This window comes from Prinia subflava, chromosome 21, assembly GCF_021018805.1.
Source record: "Prinia subflava isolate CZ2003 ecotype Zambia chromosome 21, Cam_Psub_1.2, whole genome shotgun sequence".
Classification (NCBI taxonomy): Eukaryota; Metazoa; Chordata; class Aves; order Passeriformes; family Cisticolidae; genus Prinia; species Prinia subflava.
The window spans coordinates 1,777,235-1,791,664 of NC_086267.1; the positions used below are offsets into that span (position 1 = coordinate 1,777,235).

The 14,430-nt window shown below is 55.1% G+C and overlaps 1 protein-coding gene across 1 annotated transcript; it reads right to left on the minus strand.

The window, feature by feature from the left end:
• Window positions 1–10,948: 10,948 nt before the first annotated feature.
• CAMK2N1 (calcium/calmodulin dependent protein kinase II inhibitor 1) lies at window positions 10,949–13,634 on the minus strand. The gene is made up of 2 exons (XM_063417184.1): window positions 13,308–13,634; window positions 10,949–12,486 (listed from the first exon to the last, which is right to left on the minus strand). Exons 1-2 carry the CDS (start codon window positions 13,465–13,467, stop codon window positions 12,416–12,418), a joined length of 231 nt encoding a protein of 76 aa, XP_063273254.1. The 5' UTR covers window positions 13,468–13,634; the 3' UTR covers window positions 10,949–12,415.
• Between the last annotated feature and the right edge of the window lie 796 nt (window positions 13,635–14,430).

The window sequence follows — 14,430 nt, forward strand, 5'->3', positions numbered from 1 at the left end:
CCATGAGCATCCCTCTGGTCTGTGCTCTGGTGTCACCTTGCCGATGTCCCCAGGACCATGAGCATCCCTCTGGTCTGTGCTCTGATGTCACCTCACCAATGTCCCCAGGACCATGAGCACCCCTCTGGTCTGTGCTCTCAGTGTGACCTCTCCGGGGTCCCCAGGATCATCCTTCTTGTCTCTGCTCTGGTTTCACCTCCCTCGAGTCTCCAGGAGTTTCCCTCTGGTCTCTGCTCTCAGTGTCAGCTCTCTGGGTTCCCCAGAACCTCGAGCATCCCTCCAGTCTCTGCTTTGATGTCACCTCCCAGAGCTGTAGTCACCCTCTGGTCTGTGCTCTGGTGTCACCTCTCCAGGTCCCCGGTGTGGCAGTGCTCAGTGGTGCTGCAGGTGCTGCAGGTGCTGCAGGCTTGCCAGCTGGGTGCCTCGGCACAGTCGTGCTCTCTGTTGTTGCACAAGTGTTGTTGTCTCAGTAAATCACAGCCTGCTCTACTCCCCAGTGTGACTCCTTTGTTTTGGGGTGGGTTCTTGGTGGGTTTCCCTGGGGCCACCCTGCATGGTTGGAGCGCTGTGTGGTTGTTCAGTAAAATACCCCCCAAAACCCCATCATGATTTAGTGTGTGAGTTTAGGTCTGGGCTCCAGAGGGGATAAGGAGTTTCCTTCAGGTTTTGGGAGTTGTGTTTTGCAAACCTTGGATTGCACAGCATTTGGTAAACAGATGGATCCAGGATTTTAAAAACTGGGGGAAATTTGGTTTGATCATTCTCTGAGGCAGGGATGGAGCTGAGAAATCTTCTGCTGCCTTTGCAGTTTAACCTGTCACCTTGGTCAGTGCGAGGAAGCAGAGATCCTGCCTTCATCCCACACCTTCCTTAATTAGTGTTGTAATTACAGGTATTAATAAAGCACTCATTGTGTTTTTCCAGTCCAAAGCAGGATGGAGGAGCTCTGCCATCCCTTATTTTGCCCCTTGACAAGAAGGAGATGCCCTCCTGTTTTTGGTGATCTCTGCACCTATACATATATCACAAAACCAGACACTCCTGGCCCCATTTCCTCCCTCTCACTGCATCTCCGGGGATGGAGCAGATCTCCCGAGAAGGGAGTTGGTGTCTCCAGGCCCAGCATCTCCAGAGCCCCCTCTTTGCATCCATTTTCACCCCATTAAGTATTTCCCCTAAAGGGGGGAGCTGCGGTGCTGTTGCCGGGGGGACCGCAAGTGCCTTATTAAGAGAAATTAGTTTGACTACAGTTGTCAGCTGTGGCTTAATAAATAACCCCTTTTATTCCGTGTAAATAAATATCTGCATGCAGCTCCTGCACGGGGAGGGAGAGACGTCCCATCCCGGGCAGCTTCGTGCCAAGGGGCGTTTTGGGGAGGGACTGGCTAAATTTGGGTTATGGTGAGACCCCGAAGAGATCTCTCCGTGTCCCCCCTTCCCTTCTCACCCTCGGTGGGGAGAATTTTCTGCCGAATTTCCCTCCTGCCACGGCCGCGGCTCCTCCTCCGCAGGGGCTCATTAGCCGGCAACCGGAGGAGCCTTTTCGTGCTTTGAAGGGTTATGAAACCTGAGGGAGAGGGGGAGGACGGCAGAGCTTAAAAAAGAGCCGTCGTGTCCCCCCCGCCCCAGCAGGCAGCCGAAGGAGAAGGGCTGGCAGCCGCTCCGGCACAGATTGCGCCTCTGCCCCGGCCCCCGCCAACCCGCCGCCGACGGGCGATGCCGCGGGGTGGAAAACTGCTAGAAAACGGCATTTTAGACAGAATTTGCCGTGTTTGGTGTGCCTGTGTGCCGGTGCTGTGAGGAGAGCGGGGGGTCAGAGGCCACGCTGCAGCCGAACCCCCCCCGGGAGCGCTCTGCAATCCAGCGGCTGCTCCAGATGTTCGCAGCTCCCGATCTCTCCAAACAGATGCAACATCTGCCCGCGATGCTGGGGAGGGGTCTGAGCCCACCGAACAAACCCTCACCCCCAAAAGCTGAGCTAGGGAGCAGCGTGGGGGCTGCCTTGTGTTAACTACAAAGTAGTTTTGCTTCGGGCGTGTCTTTGGCTTTGATTTTCCCCATCCCAGGACCCCGGGCACGCCGGCGGGGGTTGCTGCCAGTTGGTGCCGTGGGCTCCATCGCTCCTGAAATAGAGCCCAGGGGCAGCTTTTGGGTGTCGGAGGCATCTGAGCGAAGTCATGTGGATGTTATGCAAGACTTGATGATAGGTTGTAAACAGCTATTAAAGTGATTGACAGGCCCAGGACGAAGTTTTGAGGGGGGGGGGGCGGGGAAAGAAAGGGGAAAGATGAGTAATAATGATTAAAATAATTATCAAATCGAGACATTCCTTGAATTAGGGGAAAGTTTTGTGAGGAGGGAGGAAGATGAAGAAATCATATTTGAGCGCTTCCCTGAGCTGGGGGTTGGGAGGATGGGGCAGATACTGAGTACATAAAGTTTGGAAAGGAGGGGTTTGCTTCTTGAAAACCAGCTAAAAAAGCAATTTCAGCAGAAATTTGGCAGATTTGGGTTCACTGAGTCACAGTGGGTGCTGGCACCCCCAAAACCGAAGGGCTGAGCAGCCCAAGGAGAGCAGCCCTGAGTTAATTAGGAGAAACAAGCAGATTATGGGGAAGACAGCTTCTATTTATATATAAATACTTCAGTAATCAGCAGTGAAGGGCAAGGGAAATCCAATAGAAATATGTGGCTGCTTAAGAAGCTTTTTGAGCAAAACGTTACACAATCAGTTGCATTTGCCTGGGTCTCGCTCCAAGCCCCAAGAAATTAAGGGGAAAGAAAGAGTGACCCTGAGCAGAAGGAAGGAGAAGGGATTTGTAGAAGCTTCTGCCCTTCAGATAAGAGGGAATTTTGGGAGCCTAAATGGAGATGTCAAGGGTGCTAGCAGCTGGCTTCAACCTCGAGTGCCCCACAGAGCCATCCACACCCCACAATGCTGGGGGTTAAAGTGGAAGCAGAATCACGTACAGGTGAATTTCCCTTGGAAAGGAGATGACTGGGGGTTAAAATGGAAGAACAGTCATGTACAGGTGAATTTCCCTTGGAAGGAGATACCTGGGGGTTAAAATGGAGGCACAGTCATGTACAGGTGAATTTCCCTTGGAAAGGATATCCTTGGGGGTTAATGTGGAAGAACAGTCACATACAGGTGAATTTCCCTTGGAAAGGAGATGACTGAGGGTTAACATGGAAGCACAGTGATGTACAGGTGAATTTCCCTTGGAAGGAGATGCCTGGAGCCTGGCAGTGTTCCCGGGGCGGTGCTGTCAGTGGGTGCTGACACGGAGCAGAAATAGCTGCCGGCCGCCCCCCGATTTCACACGTCGCCCTCGCTGCCTCCCGCGGCTCTGCCTCACCCCAGCTCAGCGCAGGCTCTGGGGGGGCTCTGGGCACCCGCAGGTGCCCTCTGCTGAGGAGCACCTGAACCACGGCGTTCAGTGGCAATCACACGGCCGGGTGCTCACCTTGGGGCTGGGAGCTCTCCCAGCACCTGGGGTTTGTGTCCTTTGGCGTTGTTTCCCCTCCCAGGGCAGCTGCACTGAGATTTGGGGATTTGTTTATCCTCAGGGTGATATAAAGCCTGAGGCTGAGGTTTGGGGGGTGTCTCAGAGGAGGGATGGGTGCAGAGCTGGGGTACCCTGTCAGTGAGCTGGCTGTCCCAGTGCTGTGCCTTTGGGGTGGCTGCTGTCCCTGTAGAGTCATTCCCTATACAAAGAAGGAGGATGGAAATTTTTCCCCTTGCCTGCAAGGGAGCAGAATCACTGCCCAGTGCTCACTGGTGAGTGTTTTGCTTCAGCTCTGGGTGTGCCTGTGGCTTTGCAGTGTGGGTTTTGGGGGTTGCATTTAAATCAGGAGAACCAACCCCTCTTGTGCAAACCTTTTCTCATTTTCTCTTTCTGTAACTTTCTGGTTTTCTCTTTCTCTACCTGTAACTGTAAAGTTACCTTTGCCATGGGAAGTTTGTGCTGGGCTGGGATGAGTCCTGCAGGTGCTTTGTGCCCTCCATGTGCACCCTCTTGGGGGTTTCCTTTTGATTGTTAAAATCATTAAATCTCCTCAAGACACAGATACGATATTCCCATATTTAAAAAGACAAGCTAGAGGTCTGTGGGCTTCTCTGCTCATTAAATGAGAGGATTTCTCAGCTTTTCATTGTGGTTTTTAATCCTTTCTTTGTACAAGGCAGGAAAACAAGGGCCACGGGTAGTGAGACCATATGGGTTTGTGGGGCAGGAAGGAGCTGGAGTCAAAACATCAGCCCCAGTGCAGCAGGCACAGCTCCTGGGAATCCTGGAAGAGAATCCTGGAAAGGAAACCTGGAAAGGAAATCTGTAAAGGGTGTAAATCCTTTGGGAAAAGTGACTTGGTTGGCACTGCAGGTTCTTACAGCCCCTCTCTGGCCACGTGCTCACTGACAGCCGGGGAGTTGAGCTAAATCCAAAGCACTGCAACGGGCACGAGCCACGCGTCTTGGGGCATCAACAATGTGTTTTGGGGCACGAACAACGTGTTTTAGGGCATCCACCATGTGTTTTAGGGCATCCACCATGTGTTTTAGGGCATCCACCATGTGTTTTAGGGCATCCACCATGTGTTTTAGGGCATCCACCATGTGTTTTAGGGCATCCACCATGTGTTTTAGGGCATCCACCATGTGTTTTAGGGCATCAACCATGTGTTTTAGGGCATCCACAATGTGTTTTAGGGTGAGCTGCCCCGTGCCAAGCTGCCAGCAGGTTGGCCAAAGGCTCTCCTGGTGCTGCTGTGGTGCTGAAGGCAGCGCTCATTCCCCCAGGGGCTGCACTGGGAGCCCAGGGCTGATGCTCACCTACAGCTGTCCTGCTCCACAGAGGCTCCCCAGGAGCCCAAGCCCTGCAAGATTCTTTCCCAGCACCTGTTTGGTTAAAAGGCTTTAAAAATGGTTTTTCCCCCAGGACTAACCCCAGTTGCAGGCCTGGAAGGGGCAGCAGGCGAGTGTTGGATGCCATGGGGCTGTGTGCAGGCTGCTCGCTGGCTTTGGGGGTCCTGGCAGCTTTTTTACAGGTGTTAAAGGTTGAATTCCTGCTGGTTTGGGTCTCTCTACAAGGATGGTGAAGGGATGGGGTCAGTCCTGCTGCAGGGGTGGTGTCACCTTGTGTTTAGGAGTGGCTGCACCGTGTCCTGGTCCAGACCCCAGCTATGATTTAAGGACCCTGCGTGGCTTCGGGCCGCGGTTCCCGCTCACTTTTCCCCTCTCCTCGAGCCTGCACACGCTGCTGCCGCTTATGCAAGCGCCGGGAGCCTTGTGTAACAGAGCCGCGGGGGTGGGGCCGGGCCCCGCCGGCATCCGCACGCCCGGAGCATCCCCACCCTGGCTCTCCCTCCAGAGCATTCCCGGCGTTTTCCCGGCGTTCAGGACTGCGGGATGGCTGCTCGGGGGTCTCGGAGCTGTTTGCACCCGGCTGGAGCCAGGGAAGGGCGTAGCAGAGCTCCGGGCCTCACAGCTGGGAATTAAACTGGGAATGCTGGTGCACCTGGAACGGGCTGCCAGGGACCCGCGCCCAGCAGGGGCGGTGGGGTGGGGTCTCCCTGAAGGGGCTGTCCTGGAGGGTTTGTGATGGGCCACAGCTCCCAGAGCTCAGCCTCCCCTCGCTCCCAGGGTGCAAAGTGATTTTCTGTACCAAACCCCATTTTTTGGTGCTGGTGGGGTCCCCCCGAGCTCCCCCCTCGTTCCTGCATCCCAACACCCGCGGCCGCTCCGGGGCCGAACCTGTTGCTATGGAAACTGGCTGTGGATGCTGAGGATGCTGCCGGGGTCTCATCCTGATCCTGCCTTTCCTTATCCTGCAGTGCAGGGATGGTGCTTCAGCCTGGGATGAGGCTGGGATCAACCCCACATGGAGAATCCCGGCAGGTTAAACACCTCGGGGGGTTAAACCCAGCTATAAAGTGTCCCACGCCCGTGCATTTGTCCAGATCCAGCTGGAATAACCCAAGGGCAGCTTTCCTAAGGCACCTCCTCCAAACCCAGCCACCTCCTGCAGTTTTGCACCCTCTGGGGATGTTGTGGGATGCTGTGGCTTGGAAAGGGCTGGGCCTGGATCACATCCAGGTGGGAACTGAGCCTCATCCCAGCTCCACCACCCTCCAATGTGGTGTCCCAGAATGAGACTTCACCCCTGGGCAGGCTCTGCTCTGTGTGGCTTCCCTGCTCTGTGACCGATGGGAATTGGTGCCTCGTGTTTAAAACGATGCTAAGCTGAGAAAACACTAATTAATTAGAGCTGGCTGGAAAATCCCAAGTGCTTCCTTGCTATGGCATCAGCAAGAACCTCCTCTGTGTGTGTGTGTGCTTCCTCCTCCAAAAATACATATTTTAAAGAACACTTTAAACCCTTCCAAGGTCCCCAGGTCTGGCTTTTCTGGGGTGCTGCTGTGTCCAGCCCTTGTGGGACCACCAGGAATTTGGGGGGCTCACGGGGCTGCTGCGGGCTCAGCCCCACCACGTGTCTCTTAGTCACGGAGTATTTATTTATATTTGAGCAGGTTTGGAGCAAAAATGGGAAACAGGAGTTGTGTGGAGGGGAGGACACAAACAGGCTGCACCGGCTGCCCGGGCTGAGTCAGAGCTGGATCAGCCCCATCTCCACACCCGTGACTCACCGTGGGTATTTCGGAGTGTTGTGTCACATGGCCTCTTCGGGGGTTTATTTTGGTGGTTTGGTTATTTTCCTTTATTTTCTTTTATTCCCCCCACCCCGAGAAGGGGCTGATGCTTCGAGTCGTGCACACAGAGCTCCAGGGACTCTGGGGTGTTCCCACTTTGCCCCCTTTGCCCGTGGGAAAGGGTGGGCAGGGTGGGACCCCTGCAAAGGAAAGGGCTCATGCAGGTGTCACATTTATCTCTGCAAAAATTATATATATACACTATTGTATGTATTATGTAATGCCAGATATATTACATAATATTATATAGAGTTATATAATGTAATACTATATCTATTAATAATTGAGGTGGTGTATCATGGAGGGGAGCCCAAACTCCTCATGTTCTTCATATTCCTTCGTGTTCCTGGTGTTGCATCACCAACACCAATTTAACCGGGCAATTGTTATCACAGGCACATCCTGCTGAAACTCAGGGGAGGAATTGTCTTGGAAAAATCTGTGGCAGGGAATCTTCCAAAGCCAGCGAGGCTGGGAACTGGGGCAGCCCTGAGAAGGCAGTGGCCATTCTCACCTGCCCACCGAGGATCTGAAAACACCCAAATGTGAGGCAGCACAGACATCCCGACCTCCCAAAAAATCCAATCCCCCTCCCAAACACTGACTATTGCTCTGGGAAGGCTTTGGCCGGGTTGCAGAGCCTGGTGCTGCTCCCAGGTTTGGGTTTTATCTGAGCACGGGCTGCTGTGTTTGGCTCCAGCTGGAATTCCTCTCGGTTTTTTGGGTGAGGTGTCTCCCACTTGTTATTGTCATGCAACAGTTTGACACCTGGAGCGGTGTGTAAATGAAGATGTCTGATGTTTCCCTCCTTAGCGGGAACGGCTATTTAGAATATCCTATAACTCCAGGCGAAATGAAAATGAGGAGCCTGGGGAGGCAGGCAGCTCCACTCCCAGGCTCCCCGAGGCAGCAGCAGCAGGGATTCCGGGATTTTCTTGCAGAATATTCCCAAGGTGAGGAATGCCACATCATGGGAGTGTCTTCTTGACCCCTCCATAAAATTCCTGATGAGCCCAGGAAGGATTCTGCCTGTGGGGCAGCATTTCCCTGTCCTCTGGGGATGTTTAGCTTGGGGTGGGACACACAAAATTCCTGCTCGTGCTCAGCACAAGTCAGGGCAGGTGAGTGGCTGGACCAGATTTGGGAAAAGTGTCCCTGTTCCCAGTGGGGTCCTGGTGTGGGGATGCCCCTGGAGACACCAAGAGAGCTCAGAGAAAACCCTGCCCTGCCTTTCCCCAGTCCTGCTGCCTCCGTGGATTTGCCCATTTTGGATTTTTTGGGTGCCAATGTGTGTCCAAATGTCCTGCCTGAATAAATCAGTGGGGAGCACAGAGTCTCAGTGGCCTCTGGTGGCTGTGGGACAAAGGTCCCAGGGAAGGGGCACCCACAGCCCCCCAAAGAAGCAACACTGGGGCTCCATCCCACCAGAGGCCAATCTTCCCATGGGGAGACCCAAAGGCAAAGCTCCCAAAAAAGCTCCAAGGCCAAGACTGATGGGGGAGCATCCAGGATGGTGCTGCATCCCAAATCCCTCTCGGCCAGCCCCATTCCCTGGCAGGGATGGATGGAGAGATTTCAGGCAGCTAATGGGTTTTTCTCATTCCTGTGTTAAAAAGCAGGGAAAAAACTCAAGTTTTTAAGGAAGGTAAAGTTTCTTTCACGTCTTTTTCCATTTTTCATTTTTCTAAAGTGTATTTTCTGTCTAATGCCACAATACAAAACACAAACCCCAGCGGTGAAAACAGTCGAGCACATGGATCAAAAAGGGTTTGATACTGTTAAAATGACCATTTTTGTGTCTTCCCCACCAAAGGTCACTAAAGCTGCTTCCCTCTGAGTAATTGTGATTTTTCAACAAGGGAAGAGGGAAGAACTGACCCATTTTTTCCCCAAACCCACAGCATTTGGGGGCAGGATGGAGCATCCCCTCCTGCAGCCCATGCTGTCCCTCCTCTCTCCCCCCCATGATAAATAAATTACTTTAGGAGTGCTGGCCTAGTTTAACATGCCCTAGTTTTGATGGAGGAGGGGAAAGAAAAAAAAAAAAGAGAGAGAGAGAGAATCTTTATTTTGGGCAGTTGCTTCATGGGTGTCCTTTTGGGAAGAGCTTTGGGGGCCTCACCCACTCCCCCTGCTCTGCTTTGCCCTGGCTGCAACACACTGCCCTCAATTTCGGTTTCTTTTTTCTGAGTTACTGTCTAGGTGATGTGGGAGATGAGGGGTGGGGACACTGATCCAGCCCCCAAATCTTTGCCCATTGCTCTGAGCCCCCCAGGACTGGGGGGGCTTCCAGGGCTCCTCAGAGCCTGTGGAAAACGAGCAGCTTCAGAGGTGAATAAAGCTGGGGTGACAGGGCAGGGCTGGCTTTGCTGCAGTTAACACCTTCCCCCAAGGCCAAAATCCCTGGGAAAATGGGATTAAAGCCTGGATTTGGGCATGGGAGTGGGATTTAATAACGCTCTGGGTGCCACTGGCACCTTTGCCCCTCTCTCGTCCCTCCTGCACCCTGCTCTTCCAAAGGTGCCAAGTTTCCTCCGCTAAACAAACCTGCAAATAGCTCTTTTCTATACATTTTATTTTTTCCTCTTTTTTTTTTTCCACACCCCTGCCAAAACAAGCAGCCCATATGGGCAGGGTTGGGTGGGGATTTTAGCAGTTTCCATGGGGATTTGGCTCTGGAGCTGCTGGGTGCTGGCTCCTGGGGTTTGGTTCGGTTTTGTGATTTGTTTTTTTTTTTTTTTCCTTCTGATCCCTGTAACCGGAGCGTGGTGATGGCACCGGGCTCCCTTCCCGAGCTCCGGCATCTCCCAGCCAAGGTCACCGGGGAGACCGCAGGCAGCCGCCGCCTGCGTTGGGCCATCTGTTAAATAATGTATGCAATAAACTCCTGCCCCGGGGCCAGCTTAATCCTTAAATCCTCCTCCAGAACACCATCTCCCGGCCGTGCGGGATGCCCGGCTCGGTCCCTTGGGCGCGTCTTTCCCCACCCATCCCTCTTGAATCCCTCTCTCCTCTCCCCTCCGCCCCGCACGCCGGCTCGCCGGGCTCTCCTGCTCCATTATTTATGTGCTGTGCATGAAAGATGCATATAAAAGAGCGGTTTATAATTTAGCAGAATCTCCTCTTCTTTCAGCCTCCCTTCCCCCGCTGGCTTCAGGCTTCCTCTGGTTCATCCCGGCCTCTCCCGGGCATCCAGGTGTTTTTTGGGGGGATCCCGGGGCTGTGCCTGCCCTCGGAGCACCATGGGTGGGGCCGGGTTTCAGGGTGGTTAAAGTGCTCAGAAGTCTTTTGATGTACGGAATAAAGTGGGAAATTTGGTTTGGCGGACTCAAAGATGGGGTTTTTTATGAAAAAAGGGGCTTTTTGGTAAACTTAATTAACCCAGGGCTGCCTCCAGCCCATGGGTTTGTGTCTAACGAGCTCCCAAGCGCTGCGTCCTCGGCACATGGGGGATGCTCTGCTCCTCTGGCTGTGTCTGCTCTCCCAGAGCCCTGGGCTCACCCCCAGATGCTGACTGGGGCAAAAAACATTAATTTGGGAGGAAAAAACTCCCTTCTGGGAGCCACCTCTTTGGAGGTGCAGCAGGTCCCCCAGCAGAGAAAATCCTGGGGCCAAAACTGCGTGAGCCGAGTCCAACCCACAGAGCTGCGACCTTGGAGCTGAACTTGCTGGAGAGAAAAAAAGAAAATAATTGGGGATTTTTTCAAGGGAGCAATTTAGCAAAGCTCCTCATCGTATCCTGGATGTGGGAGAGCCTGTGTGGGTTTAAAAAGGAGCAAAAAATAGGAAAGCCAGTGGGGAGGGGAGCGTTGTGCAGCCTTCACACCCCAAAAACGGGGTAGCAGCTCCCTGTGCCACCCCAAATTAATCCATCTGCCCCCCAGGTCATCCTGTACAAATCCCAGCTCAGCAGCATCCTGCTTTTATTGCAATATGTGATTTTCTTTGCAATAAAATCCCACCCCTGGATCTGTTTCCCATCCATGATTATACTCATGTTCCCCGGGCACAAAGGTTGCCTGTGCCCTCAGCAGGGTGAGCAGAAGGGATAATGGCCTTTTTTAACACCAGGATTTGGGGTTTCGGGGGAAGGGAGGCAATATTAGGATGAAAATGCCCATTTTCCACACCTTTCCCATGACTGAAGGGGAAGCCACCTTTTATTCCCCAACCCCAACAGCCGTTTTCAGGACCAAACGCTGAATTTTTCCTTTAAATTTGTGCCCCTGAAGCACTTTCCCATCAAACAAAAAAAATCCCACAAATAAATATTATTTACAATTAGTTATTCAGCATGAACAGGGGTCTGTGCCAGCGGGTGGGGAGGTTTTCCTTCATTATTTTGGGATTCTTTGGGTGGTCAGGGAGGGGTGCTCACGGCGCTGGGCCCTGGCAGCCCATGGGAAAACACGGCAGATCCGCATTTATAATTTTTTTTTTTCCGTTTTGTTTCATTTTCCTTTTTATTCGGACATTGCAGAAATAGCCCTGTGTAGTGGATAAAAGTGCAACATACACAATATTTAAGAAAAGGAGGAAAGAAAAACCTGCCTTGAGGTCTGTCAGTCAATCGCAAACAGAAACAAGAACCAAGCCTGGGCGCCAGAGGCGCTTTTTGTTTCCCCCCCGCTTTTTTTTCCCCTTTTGTTTTTTATGCACATCATGCAAAATAGTTAAAAAGAAAGATTAGAAAAGAGAAGTCAGAGAAAACCCCACGAGAGATCGACCGAGCCCTAGAAAGAGCAGAGAGCTCTGAGTGCTGCTCATCTCAGGGAGGGAATCGCTGCCCTCCAGCATCTCCAAGTGTTTGGCACTCTTGTGATTACATTAAATAATTTCTTTTTATATATATGTTTTAATACAGTCTATTAAAGAGAGGAAACTGCCACAATATAAGGAAAAAAATAAAAAAAAACAAACCAAGATCACCCACACTACAGACTGCATGGTAGTTAGAAAAGCTGAGCATCCCCCCCACCCCCCATACATATAAAATCTGTCCCTTTGCTCACAGCAACCAAGTACAAGCTTTAAAAAATAAACCAGCAATTCTTCCTTCAGGCCTTTCCTTTATAAAAGTTTTGGTTTTCCCCCTCGAGAACCTTAAAACGTGACTAAAATTAAATATATATATATATCTATTTTATATAATTTCCCAACATCCAAAGACATCAACATAAAAAAAGAAAAAACAAAAAGAAACTCATACAGAAGGGGATAGCGTGGTACATCCAAGTGCACGGATTCATTTTTGCAAGATTAAATAATGTAAACAAGGTGCCCGCTGGGAACAACCCTGGCCGGAGGGAGACCCCAGGGGCTGTCCCCCTCCATCTCCCGCTGCCCCCTCTCCTCTTACCCCCCCGATCTAGCGCGGCACAAGGTTCATCACCCGAGGAGAGCGATCCCGAGTCACTCAGAGCCGCGGCGGGACTCCTCCGTCCATCCCTCGGGGTGGGGGCTTGGAAGCAGGTGACAATTTTCCCGATTACACATCTATATTTTTTAATTTATTATCATTTTTTGGAGTCGCGGCTGGGCTCCGCTCGCTCCCCGCCCTCCCGTCCGGACGTGCCGCGGGACTGCGGGCGGCGCTGGCGGAGCTCGGGCGGTCGCTGCGGGGTTGGGGGTTCATTTCTTGCCGGTCACCTGTGCCATTGTAAACCGACCCCGCCCCGGCCTTCAGCCCAGCGTCCCCGGGGAGGCTTTAAACACCGGGAGGGGCCTTTTCGGAGAGGTTTTGCAGCACATCGTCGATTCTATCATCTTCAATAACCACTAGAAAGCAGAAAGAGACACAAGCGCGGTGAATTTTCTGCCGCCGTGCTCCCCTCGCCCAAGGTCACCCTGGGGGAGTTGGGGGGTCCCACATCCCCGGTGTGGCTGCTGGCAAAGCCACACGGCGCCCCACACGCTGCGGGGAGCCTGGGGCACCCGTCCCGACCCCAGGGAGTGTCCCCAGCATCGCACGGGTGCCCCGTCCCCGGGGACACCTGGCAAAGGGCACGGCCCCAGGGAAGGTGCCCTCACCTCTCTGCCCTGCTGATGGTCCCCAGGGATGATGCGCTGTCCCTGGGGAGGGTCCCTGCTGCCCTACACCCGGTGGAGTGCCCAGGGCACAGTGTCCTGTCCCCAGGGAAGATCCCGGCTCCCCAACACCCTGGTGACAGTCCTTGGGACGTGACGCCTGCCATCCTGCAGGGAGCCTGGTGCATCGTGCCCCGTCCCCGGGGACGCCTCCTGCTGCCCTGCATCCCCGAAAAGTGCTCGATGCTCCATCCCTGGAGAAGATCCACGGACCACGATGCCCGACAGTCCTCAGGGAGGTCGGTGCACCGTACCCTGTCCCTGGGGACGGCCCCCAGTGCTCCGCATCCCTCGAGAAGGTCCTCGGGACACGATGCCCGACATCCTCAGGGAGCCCGGTCACCGTGTCCCGTCCCTGAGGATGGTTCCCGGTGTCCCGCATCCCCGGGGAAGATCCCCGGTCCACGATGCCCGATACCCCGCGGGATACCCGCTGCATCCCGCCGCCTCCCTGGGGCCGTGCCCCGCATCCCGGGCAGCCCGCGGCGCTCCCCGCTCCCTCCGGCACCCACCTCTCTTGCTGCGGCCGATCTGCCCCAGCTTGGGCGGCCGCTTGCCCTGCCCGCCGGCCAGGAGCCCGTCGCCGCCGCGGAGGCGAACGGGGAAGGGCAGCTGCCCCACGGCCGCGTCCCCCGCCAGCTGCCCCTCGCCGTAGGGCGGCCCCTCCGACATGGGGGCGGCGGGGGGGGACCCGCCGCCGCCGCCGCCCCCCGACAGCCTCCCGGGGCGCGGGGCCCGCGGGCCCGGGGCAGCGGCGCAGCGGGCGCGGGGCAGCCGCCCCGTCACATCCCGGCCCGGCCGGCGCTGCTCGCGGCTCCGCGGCTGCGGCGGCGGCTCCGGCGGCGGCGGCGATAGAGGAGCGGGAGGCGGGACCGGGCGGGGCGGGGCGGGACCGGCTCGGCCCCCGGCAGCGGCGTGGCACCGCCCCGGCGGGCTGATCCCGCACCCCGGGGATCCGCGGGGCTGCCCCGCCGCCTGCTCCGCAGCGTCCCCGGGGAGCGCCGAGCATCCTCGAGGAGTTGGGACCTACCCCGCAGGCTCCCCGCGGAGCACGGAGCTGTCCCGGAGTATCCTCGGGGTGTCCCGCGGCATCCCTGGAGACCCCAAGCTCCCTAGCAGACACCCTGCGGAGCCCGGAGCTGCCCCGCTTCATCCTCTGTTCCCCAACCCGCCCTCAGCACCCCTGGGGAGTCCGGAGCTGCCCTACAAGGATGCTTGGGGAGATTAGGTGGCCCCAGAGCACTTTGGGGAGCCCAGAGCTGCCCCACAGCCACATCTGGGGAGCCTAGAGTACCCCACAGATGCGTTTAGGGAGTTCAGAGCAGGTCCCCCCCAGCCACTCGTGGAAAGTGTGGAACTAAACCCTCCACCCCGCTAGGGAGCCCAGGCCTGTGCCCAGGAGCGCTGGCACAGCCCCACATGTGCCCTGCAGGGCCCAGCAGAAATGAGGATCTGGGGGCCTCTGGCACTCCGTGGGGGGCTGCAGCGTGGGGGGACAGGGGGCTGTGGGCCCCCAGGACCCATCCCTGAACCAGAACTGCACTGGGGCACTGCAGGACTCAGGAGTCACCGTGAGCTTTCCGTGGGGTTTTCTATGCAGAGTTGCCACAACAGCGTGGGTCACTGGGGTTATTG